Genomic DNA, 27,486 nt, shown 5'->3' with positions numbered 1-27,486 from the left:
GATTTTACAGCGCCATCACTTGTCCGTAGCAAATTATGCAAAATGGCTACCAATCTATCGGTAAGTTTCAAGTTTGTGGCAAATTTTATTACACTTTCCTTCAATTTTTAGAAATTGTTTTGCATAAACCTGACAAGAGGATTGAACTTTAACATTCATATTAGAGTCTAAGACCTCTTGATTCACATTTGAATATTCTGAACATGAAACCAATTAGTGAACTTTTTTGTACGAATCGGAAAAGTGAACAGCCAAAAATAAACAAGCATTGCCATTAGCAAAGCAATGCATGAATGGCAATGTTCACTCAGCATCATGCATTGATGTGACAGTGACCGGGAACAGTGACAGCATAGCATTGGCATTTATTGATTCATACATGCATGAATTTCAATGCAGTATCATGAGTACACAAACTACACACAAATATATGTCAATGTATGTTTACAAGCACTGCATGAATTTGCAGGCCAGTGACGTGACTAGACTGCGGAACTCAGACACAAATCACAATTCACAGTCCTCAATGATAGTCAGTCATTTATCTTTTGGTCGTTATATGACTATCATTTGAGGGACTGAGTTGTTATAATATATCTTCCAAGGTGCAATTTCAGACAATAGCTGGGGATTAGTGGGGCAGAGGTTATCTATTGAATCCTTTCATGACCACTGAAGCATAGTCAAGTCTGCCAAGGTCGGACACTCGGCACAAATTGAAAGACCAGTGAACTCTTGACAAAAGAATGCATGCATGTCAGGTCATCGACACCAATTTGGTGTTTGTTATGACACCAATTTGGTGTTTGTTATGCACCTCGAAATCCCGGTGGGGTCACTCAACTTGCAATACTGACCGCACGATCGTTACCAAAATCAAGGAAAAGGGGTCATTTTTAGGGCATGTCCATGGACAAAATTGTCCGTGAAATTGGAAAAAATAGGGTGTTTTATTGCACAAATGTCTGCGAAATTGAAAAAGGGTTCTTATTATTTTCTCCTGATCCGTGGCCAGATAAAAAATCACAGGAATAAATTTGGTTTCCTACTTTGTACTCATCCTGTGATCAATATTGTTCTCGGTTCTGATTTATATGCAAGGGTACTACTTGAATTCTGTGATGCCCTTGTTAATTACTGAAAAAAAAAAAACATTCATAGGCCTAAAATCCCTTCTTTGAAATGTTGAAATAGGGTCAAAATTGCAAATGTGTCCTCGGAATCTAAAAAATAGGGGTGTTTCAGAGTACCATTTTGTCCTTGTTTTGGAGTAAAAAGGGGTAAAATTTCATGATTTGTCCTTGAAATCGACTGCAAAAGGGGGTAATTTGTACTTGTGGTAACGGTCCTATGCGTCCCCCCTGCCAGGGAGTGACCCCACCGGGCTCGAAATATGTACCTTAAAGTCTGTGTCTATGACGTGACATACCCCGGCAAATCTTAGTTAACACATTTGCTAGTCAGCCAAATTCGCCGACAATGTCAATGCATATTTACATAGAAATTTAAAACAACTGTTCACGGTTCACCTCCACGGTTCGACTATTCGCCGACGACTGTGTTATTTACCGGACAATTACGAACGACTTTGACGCTGACGAACTGCAGACAGACCTTGACCGGTTATCAGAGTGGGAAAAGAAGTGGCAGATGAAGTTTAACCCAGAGAAATGCTTTGTGCTTAAAATGACTCATTCACATAACCCTAAAAACACAGTTACTCACTTGCAAACACCATCCTCCAGGAAACAAACTCACACTCATACATGTACCTTGGAGTAGAGATATCCAATGATCTAAAATGGAACAAACATATTAATAATATTAATATAGCAGCAAAAAGTAACAGGGCTCTGGGTTTTGTAAAAAGGAACTTACACTCATGTACAGAAGACATCAAGCAACTAGCCTATCAGTCATTAGTAAGACCATCATTGGAATACAGCTCGGCGGTATGGGATCCCTACACTTCCGACCAAATTTACCAACTGGAAGCAGTGCAGAGACGAGCCATCCGTTTTGTCAAACACAACTACGACAGGAGAGCAAGTGTCACAGAAATGCTTAAGAACTCAAACTGGTCGACACTTCAACAAAGACGCAAGATAGCTAGACTTTCAACATTCCAGAAATCATATCAGGGTTACCTGTCCATCCCTATCCGAACACTACTACGCCCGGTCACGCGTCCTACTCGCCGTACCCACAGCAAATCATTCATAGAACTGTCAACAAAAAAGGACTGCTTCAAGAACTCCTTCATACCTAGAACACTAAAGGAGTGGAATAGTTTGCCTGAGTCAATCGTCAGCATTGAAGAACCCAAGCAGTTCAAAGCACAAGTAACAAATCTCCAATAGCTCAACCATTAAGCGCACACCATTTTCCGGTTCGCATTCCCCACTAGGGGTGTTGAACTGTACCAAGAAGAAGAAGAAGAAGAACTTTTCACCTAGCATACCTACATACATCATTCAGACGCTAGACATGGTCTAATTCTGCATAAAACCGGGCAGCCTTATTTCTATAGATCTGCTGCGCATTCAAATTGCATTGTATTGCATCGTAATTTCATTTGTGTCTATGCTAATTATGTTTACACAACATGAACTCACATGTTTTCAAGCAAATTCGCCGATAATAGGTGATCAAAAGCGATCGGAATGTTACAGAAGTACAGATCGCATTCAGCTTACAATGTACTTCATATGAGATGATCTTTGGAAAAATACGGCATAATTTGTCTTGGTGCTTGCGGAATGCCATGCAGTAAAATATTAAAACGTTGCGGCAATTTATGATTGGCAACTAACAATCGGCGTGTCCTTCGTATCCTCCGCTGTCAATTTCTTATCCACTCACTAATCCTCACAAAAGCTCAAGTGTTGATTACGTAATGTGTGGAGCTGGAGCAGTGTACAAATTAAGAAAAAGAAATCTGGTTATCCGCCAGAGTTTTTGGTAATCCGTATACAGGCTGAGTCAAAAAGAAGTAAACTCATGTTTGAGGGGCTGTAACTCAAGATCTGCAAGGAATCTGCTAAAAATGAAAATACCACTAGAAAGAGCAAATTCTACACGTCTAAATAAAAAAGGAATTGTTGCAATTGCAGACAGCAAACTCGAGTTATACTCATTTGAATACAACCACCCATTTTTGTAGCTGCACACGGTTTCACTTCCCAAGTAGGGGCATACCTGTTATATTGATTGGTAAGGCGTGATATTCAAATGCAAATAAAGTTCTGTGGCAGGTGTGGTTTCGATCAATAATTCCTACATGTTAAAGGGCTCTTTTCAATATGAATTTTACCTCATTGCACTACGTTATAATAAAACGGGCCAAATGACAACATGGCACCACAATTTACCGCACGGGAGCGCACATTTCTGTCGACACGAAGTATCATGAAACTAAGAGTCCCACTGAAGTTCAGCGTCTTTTTCGTCTCCAATTTTCTACAGCTAACCGGGTTTCATGTAAGGTAGCAGTATATAAAAATGTGAACAAGCTCAATGTGCATGGGACAGCCGGAAGCTTCAGGCAGGCCACGAACTGCTAGATCACAAGTGACCATTGCTAGAGTTAGACATGCGTTACCAGCAAGACCAAAGAACAGCTCAATCCTTTACCCAACATTCCCCAATCAAGCTTCTGCTGGATCGTTCGTAAAGACTTGAATTGGTATCCCTACAAACTATAGTACCGTAATGGACTTTGTTGAATATTAATTAAAAGCAAAAGTTGTCTTTTCAACAATAAATCATGTTAGCACTTTGCTGATTCGTCGAGATTGAAATGGATGAAAATCAATCAGCCGTGTGCAGCTACGAAAATGGGTGGTTGTATTCAAATGAGTATAACTTTAGTTTGCTGTGAGTAATTTCAACAATTCTTTTTTTTATTTAGACGTATAGAATTTGCTCTTTCCAGTGGTATTTTTATTTTTAGCAGATTTTTTGCAGATCTCGAGTTGCAGCCCCTCAAACATGAGTTTACTTCTTTTTGACTCAGCCTGTATATCCGCCAAAATTGGGATTTAATAAAATATCATAACTACTAATAACTTAAGTACGGTACTCAAAATTAAAGAAAAGACACAAATCAATGTACAAAATCCACTCATAAGATTCTAAAATCTAAGTTTTCGGGACTAAATCATTTTTATACTGCATGAAGGTGAAAAAAGTGTGGTTGTCCGACGGATAACCTGCAGTGAATTTCTGGTTATCCGTCGGCAAATCTGGTAGTCAGGACTACCGGATTACCACTTAATTTGTACACTGGTGTGGAGGCAAATTGCAATAAGTACAATGAAATAATGAGTAGGGCGGGCTCCGAGGCGGGTTTCTTCTTCATCTTACGTAACAGTATTGTTCTCCAAAAAAACCCGGAAGCTTGTCGTCTGGCGCTCTAGCCGAAATTCAGCAAGATAATGTAAGATAGTAAATGTAAACCTGTATTTTAGCTAGAGTATCTCTCGAGCTAATGTACATGGCTGATGTGATTGTAGTTTGTAATTGTATTCTGTCGGTCGGACTTCCGGGTATGAATCGGCTTACCAATAGCACTGGAGTGAAAACAACATTCGCATTACTGAACTTATCACAAGCTATCACACTATTGTGCCAGGTTCGACTCTCTGCAAATAAAAATATGCGATAAGTTGTTTTCACTCCAATGCATGAATCATGATGAATGGTAGCCCGAAACATCATGGCCCTAGGTAGATTCACATCATTGATTATAGAGGGAGTCCTTTATAGCATACTAAAATGTATCATCATGGCATGCCATGTGAGCAAAATTTGGCAGTGTACTTTACTGTGTAACTGTAAATGTATGGGGGAAAATTCAACATTCATTTTAATCCTTTATGAATCCCATGTTGTAAAATCTCTTATACATTTTGTAGGTGACCCCGGAGTGACGTCACAAGCCGTTGACCTCCGTTGACAACAAATCCGATTCGGAAGTCAAATTTGTAGTTTTCTGTGGTTTGTCCCTTTTCAAATCGGCCAAAATACTACCATTTCTATAACTTCTTGACATGGGGCCTCCAGCCAACAAAAAAAATAAAGACTCTCCTCTACATGTTCATGTGTTCAGCTTCACATAAAATGCAATTTTCGCCAAGTATTTAACCTTTATTTTACCGAAATTGGCCCAGAAATTAGCTCGATTCGAGTTAAAACAAAATGTAAACAGACTGAATTAGCCTCTGCTACAAGCCTTCAACTAGTCGCACAGCTCCACGGTCTATTGTGGGTTGAAAAGCGTAAGTGTAGGCACTGTAGCGTCATGTAAAATAAGTACCCGGATGGCCGGGGTCACCTATATCAGGGTGTATTCACAGATGCCTAAATAACCACACACAAGCAACTGGACATTAAAGCAAAGCGCATTTTAGCTAAAATTGTTTAAAATGTAGCACAGGTTTCAATGGGAAAATGTCAAATCATGCTATATGGCCCCGTATATGGCAAGCCATGATTAGGAGGTGAACAAACTTTTTGTGATCCAAAAATTTGCAATTGCCAATGCAAATTTTGGCAATAAAAAGGCGACATACTTTTGGTCATAACTTTGTAATTATTTAACGTGCAGACATGGTTGAACCATCATTTTTTAAAGAAATTTGCCATCTTTCATTTAATTGCATTTTGAAGGAGATATTCTGTGAAGTTCAAAATTTTATGATTCTACCTACCCGGTACCGGTACCTAGTTGTTCCTTCCTCACCATAGGGCCATGAATGCCGTACGTACATGTACGTAGAAACAGGGCACCCTGAACTCATGTCGCGGTGATGACGTCACACTGACGGCATCTATTTATAGGAAGAATTCAAAACAGGGCGACGATAACAGTCACAAGTCTGATCTTTTACATCCTCAAATGGACTCAAAATTTACGAAGATGCACCAAATTTGTTTTGTTTAAGTCTCATCTTCATGTGAGGAATGGTAGGAAGTGGTATTTATGAGAAAAAGTGGTATTTTATGTGTACCCTGGAAAGGTTTAAGGTAGACATCTCAGACCTTTGTACGGACAGTGGAAATTGTAGTGACGGAGGTGTGAGTACCTCGGGCTAGATGAATGGATGTGACGTGGCCCGACCGAGAGAATTGTATATCAAATAAATCACTTGCCCGACTCTCATGCTCTGCCTCTGGTAGTCCGAATAATCATTCCCAGAACAAAATATTAATTTCTGACATGATCGTGTTCTGGGTCTGAACTGTTTCCATATGAAATCTTGATGGCAAATTGGACAAAAGAAGCACATGGCTCTACTTGACAGCTTTTTAATCCATTCATGATGATGTTACGTGAATCACGCTATTGTTGTGGATCGGACCATCCTTCTGATACTTGAGTGTTTGGACAAGCGGAACGGTCAGTTGTCTACCTCTCTGTTTGTAAACAGACGATTAGGTCAAAATTGTCATCCTCGCCGAATAGGAAAGACAGCGTAATAGTACGGCACTACATGCTCTGGCATGCCTGACAATGGTACCGTGTGGGACACAAGAAGTCTTCTTACCTATATCCGTAATATCCTTGCCCATGTCCATGAATCCCATGTACATATGCCCATTGCCCATGGCCATGTACGTATGTACTCCTATGACATGAGTCCAAACACTGCCACTAGACTAGTCAATGTTGCCGAAAATTCATGATTCATGAATAATTATGGTCAATTCACAATTGCAGAGTCTGGGTGGGGATAAGCGCTCGCTATGATAGGGCGATCGCAGTGTATAGAGTGGCATTAGCGAATTTGGCAACATTTTAAAAAGTATTTGATTTCAACTTTAAACATCAGATAATTTATGATATGTATTTTGCTTTTTATTCATGATTTTTCAAAAATCCCAGTTTGCTCAAGCGCAGATCCAGGGGGGTGCTTTGGTGGCTGCAGCACCCCGGGGTAAGAATCGCAAAAAAAAATTGAGAGAGAAAAGAAAGAAAGGAAGAAAGAGAGAAAGAAAGAAAGAAAAGAAGGAAAAAGTATGCACCAAATCGCGCGAATTGAGTTCAGAAATGCACAATTTCCCTAGGCAAGGGGACGCTACCCCCTTCCAACACCCTAGGCCCCTAACTTTACAGAAGGCGCAGTTTAGGGAGAGCGGGCCCTCCTCCCAAAAAAATACGAAATGAGAGAAGAAAAAGAAAGGGGAAAAGAGATTTTAAAAAGGAGAAAAGAAAAGGGAAAAGGCGAAAAGGAGGAGAGAAAAGGTTAAATTGCACGTAATTGAGTATAGGCACATCCCCCCTCAGACACCCCCCTGCGTAGTGCATAAACAAGTAGCCATTTTAGCTTCTGCTTTCAACATTTGCCAATTTATGTTTAAAACAATTCATAGGCATACAACAATTATAGGGAAAACTTGTCACGAAAAGGCTCACTCCCCGTCATTTCACAAATTTTCGGCTTTTTCAAACTAAAATTTTACACATTAATAGTTACAAAATGGTCCAAAAATCGCTTCAATTAGGTCTTCATTTTGCAAAAGTTTCTTACTTATGAGAGGGGCACATCCCCCCTCAGACACCCCCCTGCGTAGTGCATAAACAAGTAGCCATTTTAGCTTCTGCTTTCAACATTTGCCAATTTATGTTTAAAACAATTCATAGGCATACAACAATTATAGGGAAAACTTGTCACGAAAAGGCTCACTCCCCGTCATTTCACAAATTTTCGGCTTTTTCAAACTAAAATTTTACACATTAATAGTTACAAAATGGTCCAAAAAATCGCTTCAATTAGGTCTTCATTTTGCAAAAGTTTTTTACTTCTGAGGGGGTGAAAATCCACCCAAGCGCGACGCGATGCCCGCTTCGCGCACATTTTTTACATTTACGATTTTTTTTAAAGCACCCCGGGGGTAAGCAGTCCTGGATCTGCCCTAGAGTTTGCTCACTTGTAAAGTTGTATTAAAATTGATGTGCACACTGCTAAGTTGCTTGCAGATTAACTAGGGGTGCATGTGCACCGCCATTTTGCTGTAACTGCTCATTCGTACAGAGTGTCATGCCAAGCATGTAAGGGCCTTCCGCTTCATATTCTAAATTCATCCACAGCAATCTCATCTCGTTGGGCACTGTTTTTTATCCATTTGCATCGGAAAGATGAGGCTATATTTACCCACAAATCCCATGCATGTCAGATGTGGTACTGTCTGTAGTTATCAGTTATTTTCAGATGGCGACTTGGGGAAATTCCCCCGAAGCCGACGAAAATTAATGATTTTGTGACATTGCATGTTTCAAAATACCGATACGGTACCTTAGTAACCTTATGATTTCTTTCACAAATTTCCTTGCAACTTTTCACCCCTCCATTGCCCTCAGGGCATAATTTAGTGTCAGAATTGTGCGTAGCAAAATTGTGACAAAATTTTATTAGCAATTAGTTATTTGTATAGCAATAATGTTTAGCATGTGGCCATGCGTTTTAACCTCGCCGACTTTTTGTCACACACTGATTTTTGAAATTCGCGACACTCTTTCACCTTCAAATGCCCATATTTTTCAAACCATACCCCCCAGCATGTAAAAGTATACATTTTCTGAAAGGAAATTGAACAAGGAATCCAACAAGAGACTCAGAAACACTGTCAGATGTAAGGTTCAAATGCTACATATATGTGAATGAGACAAAACATCAACTGACAGTGGTACAGGGGTATAATGTCACTAACACTTCTGTGTTACCCCTGCATCTTATTTTATGTCATTTTCTAATAGATCAGAGTAAGGGCTTTCCTGCAATATATAAATGTATCACTTTGGTAAAATGATACAACCCTTCAAAAAGTGACCAAAATAGAATTGATTTTTCTTATTGTCTTGGAGGACATTGGCCTATCATATACCCTAAAGCAGCTAACTATTTTAACTTTGTACAAAATAAAAGTGTGGATAATAATGTCAGCTTTCTTTTGATACCAAATTTATTGATAAACACTCATTTTTAAGGAAAATAGCAACATATTTGCACACCGACTACGAGGCTCCCAAAATGAAAACTTGGCTTACAGTTTTGTGCAGAGTGCCCGCTACCTCCACCACCCTTGCCTTGGCCAATTGGATTGAGTCCCATTCTATAGATGTTCAAGATAGCTTACTGACACCTTTCCACAATTAATAATGGTATTTTAGCTGTCATTTGATACCAAATTTACTATCAAATCTATTATTATTCCAATGATACATTCCAATGAAAAATGTGATGCCACTCAGTCACCCATTTTAGATGTCAAGTTCAAAGCACATGCCCCTATCATTAGCTCAAGGCAGTTTATTGTTTCAACTATTTTACAGAATAAAAGTTCAGATAATATAACAATGTCAGCTTTCTTTTGATACCAAATTTATTGATATAGGGGCCTACACTAGTTTTTAAAGAAAATTTCAACATTTTTGCACTGCGAGGCACCAAAAATGTAATTTCCCCATTGAGTTTGTACATAGTGAGCCGCTGCCTCCACCACCCCTGACTTGGGTCATTGGATTGAATGACATTCTGCTTCTGTTCAAGATACCTTCATGTAACTTTCCATAGTTCATCATTAATATATTAGCTTTCATTTGGTACCAAATTTATTGCCATAGCTTCTTTACTTTCAAAGATATGCTCAAAAAACAAAACGATCATGGCGAAAAGTGTGACACCACCACCCTTTTTGGGTGTTCAGTTCAAAACGCATGGCCATATATGTTTGTGTGATTGCATAGCAATTTGGCTAGATTGTGTAGCAAAATGTGATGTGATACCGGTTATATTATGCCCTGGTCACCATGTTCAACCAGGTTGCCGACTGTGATGAAATAAGGTTCAACTCCAGATGACAGTCTGTCCTAATTGTTTTCATGGAGTCTGCCCGGGGCTGGGGATCCTGTCAGCAACTTGAGCAAATAATGCAATAATGTACATGAATATTGTTCTGGGACTGAATTATTCAGATTTATTGATTCCTTGTAAGTTACAGACTGCACACAATGACTCTGAAAAGTACCATCTAGGCCAATTGGCAGCCAGCTGTGTAGGGAGTGTTTTACACACCCAAATTTCATCTGAAGTTGAATTGAGACTTGAGTAAAGCCATCTTGGATTTCACAGTGTGTGACAAGATTCCTAACCTTATTGCCACGGGTAGTAAATGTACAATGTACACAAGTGTCAAAGAGTGATTTTTCCATACACCGGCAAAGCTACCACGTAAACGCACTCAATTCGAAGTTGCCAAGAAAACCAACATGACGTTACTCTCAACTAGAGACAAGACAGTACGATATAAAATGTTGCTTATATTTGGTATGCTCTCTGTTATTCTGATGAGGTAGGTAAATGCCAGGCTTGCCAGTCATTTGGCAAAGGACTTGATGACATGATGTGTTCTGCTTAGATGTTGATGGGCCTGTTTCAAAATTGTCGTAAACATATCGGATGAAATTTGATAGCATGGCTGTCATTTTTGTTCCAGTAGTACTGGACTGGTTTTATTTTACATGGGTATGGATATGATACATAGCTATCATGCTATGGCAGTATTGTCTGAAAAATCTTTGATGGCTTTGCGCAGGACGGGAAAAAGTGACCATGTCGGACGGTATCGATAGAAATGGGGTTCCCAGGCTCTTGACTCAAATTGATATTCTATCGAAAGTTACAACAATATCTTATAAAGTCACTGCCAAATAAACAAAGGAACATTCATAAATTAAATTTATCATACAATCTTTATCATCAATCATTGTCATGGAAACAGCAACATCTCAAAAATGGGCCATGTCGGATGGAATGCATCATGTCGGACGGAATGAAATGTTGACTTTTTTGGCAACTTCTCAAAATTTAATATTCTGCATTATAAGGTCATGTGTCTTATGGTGGGACCCCAAAATACCTGGTGACATTACATTTTTCTCGCCTCTTTCTGATTCAACTTGTTCTCACAGGGCTATTCTTGGTCCAATTGCATCAAGTTTGGGCTCATTATACAGCCTGATTATTCTAATTTTCAAATATGTTTCTCAATTTGGAATGCCAATTTGTTTAATTAGTGAAAAATACCAAAATGATAACAAAGATAAACCTGGTGGATAAGCGGTGGAGGAGTATGTGCATTCTCTATGGGAGACATGGCATCTTTATGAATTTTAAATTATATCATTGCCAAATTGTGTGCTATACTTGTGTGATAGATGAGATATTTGTTCCAAGATGCTGGGGTGTGACTACTGGCCGTGGGGGTATATTTAAAAATACAAAATGATGACGAAGAATACGTACACAATATAAACTTGAAGAAAATACTTCTGTAGAGTCAGGTTTTATTTATAGACACGCAAGTTGAAACACACAAAGATGGACAATACAAGTTCTTTATACCAATCAGATGGACAATTGAGTATAGAGCTGAGGTGAGGCCAGCATGGTCTTGACTTGATGGTGGTCAGTGCTGGTCTGACTAGCACATGGCCAAACTGCATGGAAAAGCACATATTATGGGATGGGATTACCATGGTTACCAGGTCAAACTTGCAAGGGTAGCATAATTTGGGGGATAGGCACAGGAAATGGTCAAGGTTAGTGGTCAAGGATGGTGATGTAATGTTAGGTATGGGAAGTAGTTAGGGTCAAAATGGGAAACAAAAACACATGGGTATGGAAGGCAACACAAGACAAAAACATGAAATATTATGACCGTTACATTCACCTCCGCTTTGAGAAATTACGTCCTCGGAATTTACTATGATATAATAATTTTGTGACATGGTACACACAAATTTTAGAGCATAAAACAAAACAGAAATTGCAAGCATTCATTAAAGTACTTTTTGAAAATCTTGGTAAAAGAAACAAAACAACAATGACATAACATGAGTTCAGTAATCAATACCAATCTCGCTCAGGAATGTTTTGAGAATTAAATTTGTCTAGATACGAGATTGCAGTTTTGTGCAATCTCCAAACTATTCAACAATAACAAAAGCCTGAACATGTTTCGCGACTATGATCTGCGTTTTTCCTACCAGATCCATGTCTACAACAAAGCCTTTAAAGTTACTATGCTGCTGAAACATACAAAAAGAGCATGATATCCGTTTTTTTCCTACGATATCAATGCATAATACATAAACACAAATACCAGGATGCCCGTTTTTCCTACGACATCCATGGCAAATACAATCAACACAAAACACAAAGTATCAATTTTTCTATGATACCAAATACCTTAAAACAGGTAAAATATACTTTGAATATACCATATCACATCATAAACACAAAATGTAAATAACGGGCGGGGTTCTCATACCAGTTTATACACACTTCCCTGTTTGAAAAAAATGTTGTCCACGACATTTGTCAAAACGAAAGCATTTACGGAAAACATGGACATGATATCAAACCAAACAAATCACATCACAAATTTCTAAACAAATCATAAAGAACAGTAGCTAAAACCTCTTTAAAAAACGGGTGAGCCAAAATTGTTTCAAAAAGCTTAAGATTTTTTTTCTAAACTGTACCTTAGTTAAATTTATCACAATTCAGCGCAACGATCATAACACATATTTTTAAAATTCAAACACTTTCAAAGTTCATTGTCATGATCAAAAATATTTTGTTGCACGGTCCAAACTATGAAACTGACTTTGTAAAACTGTCATGAATACTTTACATTTCTTACCATACCTCAGAGTGAAACATAAACAGGTAAACAATTATGTAACATGCAATAAATAAACTATTCTTCAGTCCAGTCAAGTCTGCAGATATAGCAGGATGTAGAGTTCCAAATAACATGTATTAAATTAACAGTTAATGTCATTTATGAGATCGATATCAGAATAAACTAGTTAGTTGTTTCCATATGGTTGGTACTGGAATTGAGTCTGTAAGATTAATTTTAGTGTATTTACTGTTCTGTCCATATCAACAAAATGATGCAATCTTGGTCTTACAGTTGATTGTTTCACAATAGGAGAAGGTGGTGGATCGTGTGTCAAGTTCATGGAGTCTGGGCGTGCAGTAGATGAAGGTGATGAGCTGTTTCTTTCATGGTCAGAAGCGTTTAGAAGTCCAGTTCCATTGGGTGAACATTCTTCATGCGCATGATAAGTGTCTAAATGCAGTGGTGGCTGGGGTACCTTCGAACTTGATATTTGGACTTGTGGTTTACAATGTTGAGAGTTCTTACTGGCATATTCACTACCTTCAACATGCTTACCACCAGGCCCCGACAAACGTACAGCTTCAAGAGTGGTTTGTTTTGTGTCCACAATGTCAAATTCAACAAGTTCTCCCTGCTTTAGACTAGTCCGCTTGTGTGCAGGATTTGGCTTTGATATTTTTGAGACATGTATAAAAACATCCTCCTTGGTATCCGTGGTGGTTGCATATCCAAAGCCCTTCTTTACATTGTACCACTTAACTATACCCTGTACAGCAGTAGCAATTGGTGTTTGCGTTAGAGTTGGTAACTTGACTTTGGACACAGATATTGGAACACAAGAGTTATCAGTTGCTGATTTCAGGCATGTACATTTTGATAATTTGCACTGGAGATCAATCACCTCAGTCTCCAACCGTCGAAGACGTTCCAATATGCTCTGCACAGACTTTGGAGCCATGATGATGAGATTGCAAGTTATTGAGAAATCAGTCCAGTTCGTGGGTATATACCCTGGCCACGTAGTCACAAAATCCAAAGCCCCACGTTGAAGCGCCAATGTGATAGATGAGATATTTGTTCCAAGATGCTGGGGTGTGACTACTGGCCGTGGGGGTATATTTAAAAATACAAAATGATGACGAAGAATACGTACACAATATAAACTTGAAGAAAATACTTCTGTAGAGTCAGGTTTTATTTATAGACACGCAAGTTGAAACACACAAAGATGGACAATACAAGTTCTTTATACCAATCAGATGGACAATTGAGTATAGAGCTGAGGTGAGGCCAGCATGGTCTTGACTTGATGGTGGTCAGTGCTGGTCTGACTAGCACATGGCCAAACTGCATGGAAAAGCACATATTATGGGATGGGATTACCATGGTTACCAGGTCAAACTTGCAAGGGTAGCATAATTTGGGGGATAGGCACAGGAAATGGTCAAGGTTAGTGGTCAAGGATGGTGATGTAATGTTAGGTATGGGAAGTAGTTAGGGTCAAAATGGGAAACAAAAACACATGGGGTATGGAAGGCAACACAAGACAAAAACATGAAATATTATGACCGTTACACTTGCAAATCATACCTCAAATGAAAGCTTGATCATTACTTATTCTTATTCAGCTATTAATTTGATCTATTCATGTTTACAAGTATTCACTGAGAACCGCAAGTCACAAGAACCTCAATTTTTTCTATTCACTTACACACAAATGTCAAGATTTTCAGTCACAACATGCGTTTTCTTTGGCTTTCAATTGTTGTATCTTGAGAATTATACACCCTAAGATAGGAAATGTATATATATTTCTGGAAAGCTTTTTACCCCAGGAATCCAAATATGCAGTTAAAATAAATGTAGGATACACTCTAAAGAAAATATTTTCAAAAATGTAATCAACATTTTGTGTGTGAAGTTACGTATATTTTCACACCCTGTATCACCACTTTGGTCATTCATAACATAGCAAGAGTATAAATTTTATTCAAGCTCATAGTGTTGCCTGCCACGAAATTAGATTACATTTGAGGTATTCCATATCAGTAGCAAATGCAATAAATTATGAATTTACTAGTAAAATTTATTTTTTTCATGATACCACCCTATATATTTTCTTGTAAACACACCCTGTATACGAACTTCATTTTTGCATAGTTGGATTCCTTGGGACATAAGCTTTCCAAAAATGTATAGTTTTGTTGGTGTGAGATGTATAGTTTTAGACATGTAACAATTTAAGAGCCAATCTCCCTTATTATGTACCCATCTGTGATACAAAAAAAAATAGAATTTTCTCTAAAAAATAATTTTGGTACATATTAGCACCAACAACTCACATGTAAAATATGAGCGTGCACAGCGCCCTCGTTCAGCTTTAAAAAATTCTTGAAATTTCAGCCTCTCTGAGCCTTACTTGCAAATGGTAAACTTTGGAGGTGCATAACATCGTGCGCCATCATCGTCCCAACCTGCATTTTGCATTTTTTTAAAGTACCAAATGGTTACATTACAAAAACCAAGAAAAAAAATTGGGATCTTGATGGCGCACAAAATCAGCAAATCAAATGATTTGATGAAAAGCGCCCTCGTGCAAACTTCAAAGCATCATAACGGGCTGCGCCATCAAGATCCCAAGTCCGAACAAGTTTGAAATTAAAGACCTCCATGGCAAGTTTAATTTTTCAGCAAAAATTTTTTGGGATTTCGTTGGCGCACAGAGTTAACAGAGGTCAAAGGTCAAAATTTCCTATTTTCGCACATTTTGCACACCTGTATTATTGGCGCCAACTTCACCTGACTCTCGAATAGCATTTCATCAAAGAAGAAGAAGTTCTCTGCAAGAACTGAAAAAAATTAGCTTGGGATCTCCTGATCTTCATATTTTTCTGATTTTTTTGAAAATGGACTTAGCCTCATTTTGGAGGTCAATTTGACCTCTTTTTTCCCACTCGCTGCACAATGTGGGCTTTTTACTGCATCACAAAAAGATGCGCCAACAAGATCCCAATTTTATTAGTCATCGTCTAGCTTCTTTGGCGACCAGTAGATAAAACACAAGCAACAGCTAATTGGGATCATGTGGGCACACTAATATAAAAGAGGTCAAAGGTCAAGCTTTGTGCCAAAGTGATGCATATTTGCCTATGTGCAGCACGAAAGTGGAACTTTGACCCGTAATAAAAATGTGCGCCAACAAGATCCCATCTTACTTTTTGGATGATTGGATAAAGGGGCTTATGTATAACTGATAACAAGTAAAAAAAAGTGGGATCTTGTTGGCGAATTGGCATTATTTTGCCTATGTGCAGCACAAAAGTGGAACTTTGACCTGCAATATAAATGTGCGCCAACAAGATCCCATCTTACTTTTTGGATGATTGGATAAAGGGGCTTATGTATAACTAATAACAAGTAAAAAAAAAGCGGGATCATGTGGGCGCACTAATTCAATAGAGGTCAAAGTTCATACTTTGTGCCGAATTTTTTTTTCAATGGGGATCACCAGACATGTCTCATATAAACTTGTGTGAGTGCATTTCAGATGATGCTGATTCCATCATGGTAGTTGGTGAGAGTAAAAAAAATTTTTGTCAAAATACTTAATATTTTGCAACATTTGAGTGAAAGGTTGCTGAATTCGGCAACTTTAGGCTAAAAATCGTTTAATTTTGTATGAAGTATGAACTTTGACCTTGTTGGCGCATCTTTTTGTGATGCAGTAAAAAGCCCACATTGTGCAGCGAGTGGGAAAAAGAGGTCAAATTGACCTCCAAAATGAGGCTAAGTCCATTTTCAAAAAAATCAGAAAAATATGAAGATCAAGAGATCCCAAGCTAATTTTTTCAGTTCTTGCAGAGAATTACCTCTTCTTTGATGAAATCCTATTCGGAGAGTCAGGTGACGTTGGCGCGGGATTATACGGGCTTGCAAAAATGTGCAAAAATAGGAAATTTTGACCTTTGACCTCTGTTAACTCTGTGCGCCAACGAAATCCCAAAAAATTTTTGCTGAAAAATTAAACTTGCCATGGAGGTCTTTAATTTCAAACTTGTTCGGACTTGGGATCTTAATGGCGCAGCCCGTTATGATGCTTTGAAGTTTGCACGAGGGCGCTTTTCATCAAATCATTGGATTTGCTGATTTTGTGCGCCATCAAGATCCCAATTTTTTTTTCTTGGTTTTGTAATGTAACCATTTGGTACTATAAAAAAATGCAAAATGCAGGTTGGGATGATGATGGCGCACAATGTTATGCACCTCCAAAGTTTACCATTTGCAAGTAAGGCTCAGAGAGGCTGAAATTTCAAGAATTTTTTCAAGCTGAACGAGGCGCTGTGCACGCTCATATTTCACATGTGAGTTGTTGGTGCTAATATGTACCAAAATTATTTTTTAGAGAAAATTCTATTTTTTTTTGTATCACAACCCCCCTGATTTGGGTACATAATAAGGGAGACTGGCTCTTAAGTGAAAAGGAGGACAAATGATCAAAATCAGTGCTTGTAACGCAAATGTGCCCCACCATATGACACATGACCATAAAGATACATGTAAGGTCATGTATGAATGCTGTGTATACATGTATGTACTTTAAAAGTATTGACCTCTATTTATTACAGATGTAATAATGGAAAAATTATCAAATTCCGTACGTAAGCTAGATGCCGTCCGACATGATAATTATAATCAATTGAAAATACAATGTATGCTAAACTGACAAACTTCACCATCAATTCTTGTTTCACACTTTCATAGCAGAAAAGTACAAAGTTTAATTGATAACATCTAAATTGGTAAAAAAATGTTACATATTAATTTGCATTCCGGCGATTTTCGCATCCCTTGGAGGCTAAGTGGATCGTATCATCGTATACAGGGTCTAGAGAGTAGCTACAATGTCCTTATTGACTGTTTTGTCCCCATTTTAATCTAGCCTTGGTTCGAGGCTTCTGGGCTCTGGGATGGTGTTTTTTTCCCCCCCCCCCCCCCGCTTTTTTTTTTTTTTTTTTTTTGCTTAATTTATCTAGAGGGCGACAAGAAAGAATTAGAAGGAGCCTAATACACTGAGAATTTTACAGTGTTGTGAGTAAGACATAAAAACTGATTGGAATCAGCAATTTTCTCTGGTTATTTTCTCAGAACCATGACAACGAAGAGAGGTAGTAATCTGATATTATCATGTGCAGATCACTGAGATCAGAGGTGGGTGGACAGGATATGAAGACACATGAATAAAAAATAAATCGAGAAAAAAAAAAAAAAAAAAAGGAAAAAATAGAAAGAAAAAAAAACACCAGCCCAGAAGCCTCGAATCGAGGCTAATTTTAATCAAATCGCTTCTCTGATCAGTCTTGTTTGTTGGTTCCGTCTTTCTCAAGTAGCTTAGGCTCCTACCAATTGATTATATGGTTTTCAATTGCAATATGGTCAGTTATGGCAGATTTGTTAAATTCCGAAGTTGATACTGTTCTATTTTTTTCTGGTGTATTTTCTGTTTGCGACTTTTTTCGCATCTTTCTTGTGCTCTTTTAGTCCAACTCCAAAATGATGACCTGTCTCGCCAATGTACGACTTGTCACACCCTTTGCAGCAGACCTCTCGTAGACCAAGACCATCCCACTAGTCCCACTAGTGATTGCAAAATATTCTCTGCAGTTTTTCTAATAAACCTTCCATGCCCATCGTTTCAGTCTCCTGTGTGGTGTTCTTCTGTTCTCCTTTGCTCTTTTCCAACTCCGCTTTAGAAAGTAGAAGGTAAAGTGGAGTTTTCTTTTGGGGGTTGCGTTAGCATTCCACATGTCGTACATTATAGCTTATTTTCATGCATATTTTCTTTCATTATTTTGCTATTGCAGGAACCACCAGGACAGCCACCTGGACCCCAAGCCAAAGAGAAGTCACTTGAGGGGAAAGCAGACAGTAATAAGGTCACCATGGATTCTACACAAGGTATGGGGGTGGGGGTGGGGGTGGTGACATGAGGGTAGGGAAGATTACTGCAATGTGTGACAGGATCTGATCCAATCAGGCTAAAAGAAGCAATTTTAAAATTGAGTTACTTTCGTTGACAGCTTGCAGTTCCACAGTAACCAAGTCTGCCTGGTGCCTTTCCTAAACAATTGCAGTATTTACTGATAAAATAAAGGAAGGCAAATATGGGATTTTTTATGGGAGCGCAGTATACAAATTTTGACTGTACAAGAGGGAAATGATTCAAAATATTTCCCCGAGGTGAACTGGAAACTGTGGGCCTACTTTCCATGGGACTAACATTTTATCATGGCATGAACATCATCACCGGTTAATGTCGCTATTTATTGCAAATGTTTGCCCCGCTTAAGGGATCTAAAATGAGCGTTTATTGCGTTTCGACAGTATTTTTTGTGGGACATGAGAGCACCTCAGACCTATCGAATTGCATTCTGAATACGAAGCATGTCTTATATCAAATAATTTTCATTTTTGAAAATCACAATATAATACAAATTTTATGACAAATTATAAAAATTTGATATTTTTCAAATTTTTGATATATAACATTAACAGTCCTCGAAGTAAATTATATAAATCTAATGATATATTCTTAAAGTGAATGTAGCAGGGAGGAAAAGCCAGCAGTCAATTGAAAATTTTGACCTTTCATATTGAAGATATAGATTTTTTCCCAAAAGACCTAATATTTTTGGTGTTTTGGGAAAAAAAATCCATATCTTCAATACGAAAAGGTCAAAATTTTCAATTGATCGTCGCATTTCATCCCACCTACATACGTTAAGTATAAATCATCAGATTTATAAAGTTTACCGAGTACTGTTAAATATCAAAAATATCAATTTTAATGATTTGCCATAAAATGTGTATTAAATTGCAATTTCAAAAAACAAAAATTATTTGATATCAGAATCAGGGGTCGCGCTAAGTTGCGCGCCACGCGCATTTTTTTAAGTTTGAGCGCATCTATTCATTTTTGCATACCAGTTCGGGGTTTTCATGCGGCATGAAAAATGAAAACATGTGAAAGAAAAATAAAAGCTTCGATCTCCAATATTTACGACCTGTCCAGAAATTATGTAACATAAAATGCAATAACATAAATGTTGAAGTGAAGTCGCCGTAGCATTGTAACATAATTTAAAAATAAAAATAAAATACACACCTCCAGCGAAATTTAACACAGATTGTGATATTGTATAGAATCACTGATGAGTTTTATTGCAGTACTGAATGGACGACACGTCACGTGAGTTGGTAATTTCTAATTCTAGGGATCGGTAAGGAATGCTTCAAGGGTGGTGTGTAGAGATATGCCAGCGGTGAAATCTGAGGCCGTAGAAGGAAAAGGTGACAAAAATTTGCCCTTGAATTATGTTTTATAGTCAAAATACTCCAGTAATTCAATAAATATCATGATAATTGGCCTAAACTTGAACTCATTAGCAATGAAATGTCATTTTTTATTGAGTAAATCATGGCTTTTCACTCGTCACATGTGACTTGCAATGCTGTTGAATTCTGCACTTTGCCAAAGTTGAACTGCATTTTATGGAATTGGCGAACTTTTATGGCATAAAGCAACACTTTTATAGCAAGTACACTGCGTGGGAACTTTCTTTAAAAGCCAGATAGTTGGTTAGGGAGTGATCGTTATTTACGAGAGGGGGGTAATGGGCGTTTTGGGGGGGAAATCCGAATTTTTTTGGGTCTTGAGCCTGAGGGGGGAACACAAAATTTTTCGTTGAACCAGGAGGGGAACGCGAAATTTTTTGTCGATATTTTTTCCAAAGCGCCCATTACCCCTGCCGTAAATAACGATCGATCCTTACATGACATTGCCTTAATAGCGAGAATCATGGCGTGAAAGGGAGATCACGTTTTGCCAGGCCATAAACTATTTACACATAACCAAAATCACAAAATCTGATACTGATATATTGAAACGGGCATTCATTGCCATTCAATACTTGACTAGAGAACCCCTCATTTTAGGATTTGAGCGCATATTTTTAACACTTTCAGGGGGTTCAGGGGTTCTGAGAACCCCTGGATTTAAAACCTAGTGCTACCCCTGATCAGAATGACATTCTTCGTATTCAGAATGCAATTCGATATGTCTGATGTGCTCTAATGTCCCAAAATAAATACTGTCCAAACGTTCATACCCCAGCCCTTAAGATCGCAACCCATGGCGTAAATTTAGAGGGTTTTTTACATGCACAGATGCATGCAACATTGGTTCTGTGCATATAAAGTTTTGCTTGTGCATTCAAAATTTTGTGATATTCAGCTTGTGGGCTGAGCCCATATTCAAGGAAAAATTGCTGTGGTGCATGCAACTTTTATTTCCTAAATCAACCCCTGTTCAGCCCTCGAATTAACCCACGGCACCCATGGCATTTTGCCGTGGGTGCCCATCCCACTGCCGTAATGCCCTCAAAATATGTCCTTTACCCAAGGCAGTCACTTGCCGTGCCCTCTAATGAAGTTGCCGTCGGTGCCCCAGCCCTGCCCCTTCATTATAAAATCATTTATCTATGTTTGTTTGTGTTTTCTTCACTTTTGAGAAATTGCCTTGGTGCCCTTCTCAAATTTTCAACAGTTGCCATGATGCCCTCTTGAAATATTACAAACTGCCGTGCTACCTTGCCTTTTCGGTGAAAAACCAAGGCAATTTTCAAATTGCCCTAAAAAAGTTGCCGTGCCCCTTCAGATCCGTAATTCGAGGGCTGGCCCTGTTGCAACCTTAGTGAATCAATCTTGGTAATGACTGGCAATCAGATCGCCTGCTCTTTGTTTACTCACTTTTTGACATATCTGAATATTTTCACACATTATATAACAACTTTATCACACCAGTTCAAACTCAACTCATATTCAGATGATAAAAATATGTATTGAATACCTTTGTATAAAAGACTAGTCACATAGTGAATTTCAGTGATAATCTTATCATTAAATTCTCTTTATTTTTTGTTTATTTTCAGAAAATTTAAATAGTTCAACAGAAGGCAAGCTTTCCTTCACTGGCAGCAAGCGTAAAACTGTCTCCAACGAGAGTGAAGATGAAGACAAATCGGAATCATTAGATGACATCTGTCGTAAAAAGTTCAAACCCATAGCTCCCAAACCATTCCTCAAGAAAGACCAACATCAGTCAGTTGTAGTGACTGCAATGCCGGTAAAAGAAGGAAGTGACATTGACAAAAGTGTATCTTGTGTAGACTCTGAGTCGCCCACAAAAGGAGCGATGATATTTATGGGACCTAACATGCAGCTGTATCCAAATGCACCATTTATTGTGCACCCACCACCACTTGTGCCATGTAGTGGATCTGTCGTTCCAGGTGGAGCCTTTTCGTTTGCAATGCCAACCCCGGTCGGTCATTTTGTGCCTCACGGGTATTGTCCAACAGGACAGTATCAGGCTTGCTGCGTGAGAATTCCACCGCCAGTAATTGAAGGTCGAGACTATTATGTGAATGGGATGCGGCCCGATGGACAATCCGCTCATAAAGAAGATGTAAGCAGATCGGTTGACAGTGCTAAGATAACTCCTAAGACTAAATCACAACCAGCATTGTCGTCTTGTTCTAAAGAATCTAATAAATCTAAAGCTAGCCGTTACAAGTATAGCATACTTTATAACGGTCCTATCTATAAGGGATCTGCTCCAACTGGTGCCACAGCTGTTAGCAGTCCGCAACCACATGTTCCAAGTGCACCACCAGTAGACAGTTTTGTGCCTAAAACCGAAAGTGACAATGCTGGTAATGTAAAACTGAGTCTTCCAGCGGTATTAACAAGCACAGGTGTGTTACAAATCACAGTACCTAGTTTAAGATCAATTGAGCCAAAACTAACAAACAATCCAAGTGCCTTTCCGCAGATCAAGCTACAGACTATACACGGGGCTGTGCTTACACCAGGTGTACTCCCAACGGTGTTAAGTCCTCAACATCATCCCAATTCTGGGCACGTGGTGGTGGTGTCGGCTCATAATCAAGTCTCAACTTCCAGTCAAGTATCGACCCCCAGCCCGATGTCAAGGCATAGTCATGTGACTGTGTCCAATAAACCAGTGCCAACCAGAGTGAACGTGTCTACAACCGTAAGTGCCAGAACTGATTTAGCAATATCAAGAACTGTAGCGTCAACAACAAATGTTGTTTTTAGTAGTAATTCTAGACCTGTGTGCAACACAGCTGTGATAACTAGCAGGCCAAATGTTCCGGAACATAGTACTTCCATGTCAACTCCAACGACAACAAATAATAACCCTGAAGGGAGGTCTGCAACAAACGATCAAAGTCTTCGTTGTATTCTCGGAGGTGTAAATAACACAGATACCACATCCTCAACAATGCCAACAACCACAGTGCCTAATCTAGTGAATACTCCAAGTGTTCGAAATGCTCTTCACAGATCTTCAAATCCTATGTTATCTTCGGAGGATCCGTCACAGACCCCTCTTAGAGTTCCAGCATCTATCACTGGGACCAATCATGGTTCACACACCAGTGATCATGGATCACACATCAGTGATCATGGATCACATACCAGTGATCCAATAAGAAGCTTGGGTGGTAACTCGCAACCCCCATCAAGGACTTCTCTGTTAAACAGAACTAATGCACCTGATTCAAGACAACACAGTAGTAACTCATCTGTTGGTACACCTGTTGGTCATTCTGTTAATAACCAACCAAACTGTGAGAATATGAGTATTCCATCTGGCCCCAATGATCATTCAGCTATGTCACAAACTTCAAATAGGACTCGACTGATGACTAACGCAAGCCCTGAATTGAGTGCAAGGTGGCCTAGAGCTGAAAACACGAACTCTACAACACACAATTTATCAAGTGCAAGAAATGCAGATGAAAGCGTAAGATTACGAAGTAGAATCCAAGGAACAGAGAGAACACAAGTGCCTACCACTGCAGTAACTTCTACCATGGCTTACACAGGCTGCTCATCAGTCAGTAACCCAAGTAGTCATGCTATTCCTCCAAGAACAGTTTCTTTGACCCAGCAGGTTGCGATCCCAAGGTTGTCAAAATCGAGCGGATCTTCTGTAGGTAGTGTACCTCAAGAACAAAGGCAAGCTGTGTCAACGTCGTCTGGGCAAAGGAATATGATGCCACATAGTGGTGAAGCTCCTATGACAGTCCCTAACAATAGCGGCTCAAACGTTGGTGTTGCAAATCAAAGATCTGGTGAAGCTCCTATGACGGTCCCTAACAATAGTGGTGCAAATGTTGGTGTTGCAAATCAAAGATCGGGATCTAACCACATGCATCAACAGAGACTTGTAGAGAAAGAACCCACTTCTGGAACCAATGTGAACAGTCCACATCAAGTAGTTGATACTTCTCCTGCTTCAAGAAGTGTCAGAGGACTACCACCGCAATCAGATCATACTGCAGTAGGTATACAACAAGTGCCAATTACAAATAGAAGTGATTCAAATGCTCCAAGGAGTAGTGGGAACCCCACAAACATGATAAATAACTCAAATGCTCCAAGGAGTAGTGGGAACCCCACAAACATGATAAATAACTCAATATCAAACAGCGTTGGGAGCAATTTGGGAGGTGAAACCAATAGGAGTGACTCAATGTCAAGTGGAATGAGGAGTAACTCAAGTGCAGATGCTAAAAGACAAACACACTCGCAGCAATATCCACAGATGTCATCAAGAATGCCTCAGACACAGCAGAGTTTGTCATCAACTGGTCAGGTCCAACAATTTCCAGCACAAACTCCAAGCACACAGTCAAGTCAGCCACCAACTAATGTTCAACCACAAGCATACTCATCGTCTATGAGAGGTCAAGAAGAACCACATGGCCCACCTGTTGTATGTGTGACTTCACGCAATGAGTTTGTTAGACCGACGTCAACAAGCCATCGCTGGCCTCATGGTGTACCAGTCACTACTTCTCAAAATCAGATTCAGCCACCAACTAGTGTCTCACCACCATCCTCGCAAACCAATTACACATCAGCTTTGCAGTCTGGTTCAAGAAATTACACTCCCAATCCAACACAAGGTTCCGGTAATAGCGCACAAATCCGGCAGTTACATTCCCGACAAGAAAGGCCAGCCTCTAGTATGGGGACGTGGATTTCCAATAGAAGACAGAAATTTCGAAACTGCGCAAAATTCAAGGTTTAACTCAATGCAAGCTGGTAAAAATACCACCTCAAGACCATGGCAGACTACCAACGAAAGTTCAACATCTGGTATGATTGGGGCTTATGGTGGTTTGGGACTGCGTGGAAGGTCCTCAAGTGCAAGTCAATTGGCAGACTCTGATAGATATAATGCCAACTCAATAAGCCATCAGCATACAGATAGATTTATAACCCCTCTATCTGATAATATTAATGATGAAAGTGATCTTCATGTGCAGTCCGTTCCACTTCACAGCAATGTTGCATCTAATACACGACAAGCAATGAATGATGTTATCACCAGGCGAGCAAGTAAAACATCAAGGCCCCAACCAAGACGATCTTCGGAACTCCTGCAGACTTCGTCAGATAGCAGGTCTGGGCGTACAGGATCTGTAACAGACCCGATTTTGAGCACAGAGCAAGCTGGCAGTTCCAATAACAGAACAAATTACACTTCCAGCATGATCTCACCAGAAAGAAGCCAGTCTGGCGTGGGTGTTCCACACTCAGTGAGCAACCACATTAGTCATGGAGGAAGCAGTGGTGGTATAATCCATTCTGATTCCATCCCACGTCTTCCAATAGTGCATCCCATGTTATATGGAAATTCTCCCAATCTTGGTGGTCTTCATGCCATGCCTCTCCCAGGCCACTCAGTTGCAAGACATAATCTTCCACAGCATCCATTGACACCGCCCCCACCACCACCGCCACCGTCTCATCAGACACCGCCAAGACCAGGCTCACACATGCATAATCATATGTTTATGCCTTCTCCATATGCCTCCATGCACAGACCATTATATATGCCGGCACCAAGCCCACGGCCACCTGATATAGGTTTGATGTCTCCACGTACTTACGGTCATGTTCATGACAGTGGATTGTACAGTCCACGTTTCCAGTCTATGCAAAATCTACAGTCCTCATCGAGCCTAGCGGACAGTATTTTGAGCTCACATTTAGCTCGAACATTTTCAGATGATCGTTTAGATACATGTTGTTCTGGAATGCATGCTCATTCTCCACCAGCACCCACCAATACTAGGCATATTTTACCGCCTGGATTTTCATCAACAGGGTCAACTTTTGGTCATACATTACCTTTTCCACCGAGCCCAAGTCCCACTGCTGCTGCTAGTTTTAACTCCCATCCCACTGGTGACACCAATGTCAACAGACCACTATCTTTACCTCCAAGCAGTACTCCAAGTGGAAGTCTGCTGCAACAACAGTGTCCAAGTAGCTATCAAAGACCACCAGATACTGCAATACCATCTGACATCTTTGGGCCATCTCATTTGGAGCGTGTTCCCCACTCCATGATGCCACACTCATCATCGACACAAATGTCAAACACAGCTACTTGTGTTTCGTCTGCACCATCAGTGCCTGCACCATTGACAGTACAAACAAATCTAAACATGTCATCAAACACTAATCCCAGTACCAGTTCATCATCATCATCAAACATGCACTCGGACAGCACTAGTGCGAATACACCAACAGGGACATCCCGTAATTCCCCTCCTACCTCCGCATCGTCCCCCATGTCCAGTAACAATGGCAGCACACCATTACCAGCTAGACTTTTTGTAGGCAACACAAGTGATAAATATCTCCCTCTTGAAGAAACAACACCGCCGTCTTCAGCCAGCAGTAATGGACCAGCTCCCAATAATACAGCAGCACTAAACAGTGACCAAGTGGTCAAGTTTGGCGATGTTGTTCTGCAGTGTAGCCGACAGATTTTAAGGGAGTCGGGAAGGACAGTACTGTGTTGTTGGCATTGTGATTATCACACTGCAGAACCAAAGAAGATGTATCGACATCAGAAAAAGGATGCAAAGACGATGAAGTGTCAACTGTGTGATTTTAAGGGTTATTCAAGGTGTACAATCAATCAACATTTTAAAGAGAAACATATGGATAAAATGTGACCTGATCTGTTTTGTTTCATTGCAGGCATAACTCAAAATGAATTAAATGTTGCAGGTACATGTAATATTACGGGTAATAAGAAAGCGGAACAAAACTTTGGGAAAATATTAGAAAAAACCTGCAGTTGTCTGACAGGTTCTTTTGGACCAAGTGAAATGATTTTATATTCAGATTTGTTGCGTTTAATGAAGTTGTGTCATTGTCAATTGTCATCAATAGTTTACACAGTGATGCTATATGGTCATTTTCACGGTAAAGGGTGTAACTTTTGATTTTTTTGGTCAAAATTTCAAACCACTTAAATATGTTTCTGTTTACTGAAATCATGCATAGAAGCAACTTAAATTCCAGTAAAATAATGTTTCAAGGCTTAAACCTTTTGATTTCTAATAAAAATTTGACATTTCCATAACATTTTGGTTAAAATCTAAGAAAAATGTATTTTACATAACCTCAGAAAATTATGACATGAAAGCTGGAATACATGTGAAATCCCATTCCAAAGTAAGTCAACAGATATAAGTTAAATTTTATACCATGTTTTGCTATGTTTGTAATTGCAGTTTTGAAAATTTTTAACATCAAGTGTCATTTACAATGGAAATTTCCAAACCTTAAACATATTTTTTAAGTTTTAATTGGGTTCCTAAAATAATTTGAATGTCTAAC

At 39.2% G+C, this 27,486-nt stretch overlaps 1 protein-coding gene across 1 annotated transcript; it reads left to right on the top strand.

Annotated features, from left to right (window-relative positions):
* Positions 1 to 27,210, top strand: LOC140172530 (uncharacterized). The gene is made up of 4 exons (XM_072195676.1): positions 1 to 60; positions 18,555 to 18,648; positions 21,681 to 24,527; positions 24,565 to 27,210. Exons 1-4 carry the CDS (start codon positions 43 to 45, stop codon positions 26,814 to 26,816), a joined length of 5,211 nt encoding a protein of 1,736 aa, XP_072051777.1. The 5' UTR covers positions 1 to 42; the 3' UTR covers positions 26,817 to 27,210.
* The last annotated feature ends 276 nt before the right edge of the window (positions 27,211 to 27,486 follow it).

This window comes from Amphiura filiformis, chromosome 16, assembly GCF_039555335.1.
Source record: "Amphiura filiformis chromosome 16, Afil_fr2py, whole genome shotgun sequence".
NCBI lineage: Eukaryota > Metazoa > Echinodermata > Ophiuroidea > Amphilepidida > Amphiuridae > Amphiura > Amphiura filiformis.
Note: the sequence above shows the minus strand (reverse complement) of the source record. Positions and strands in the feature narration are given on the sequence as shown.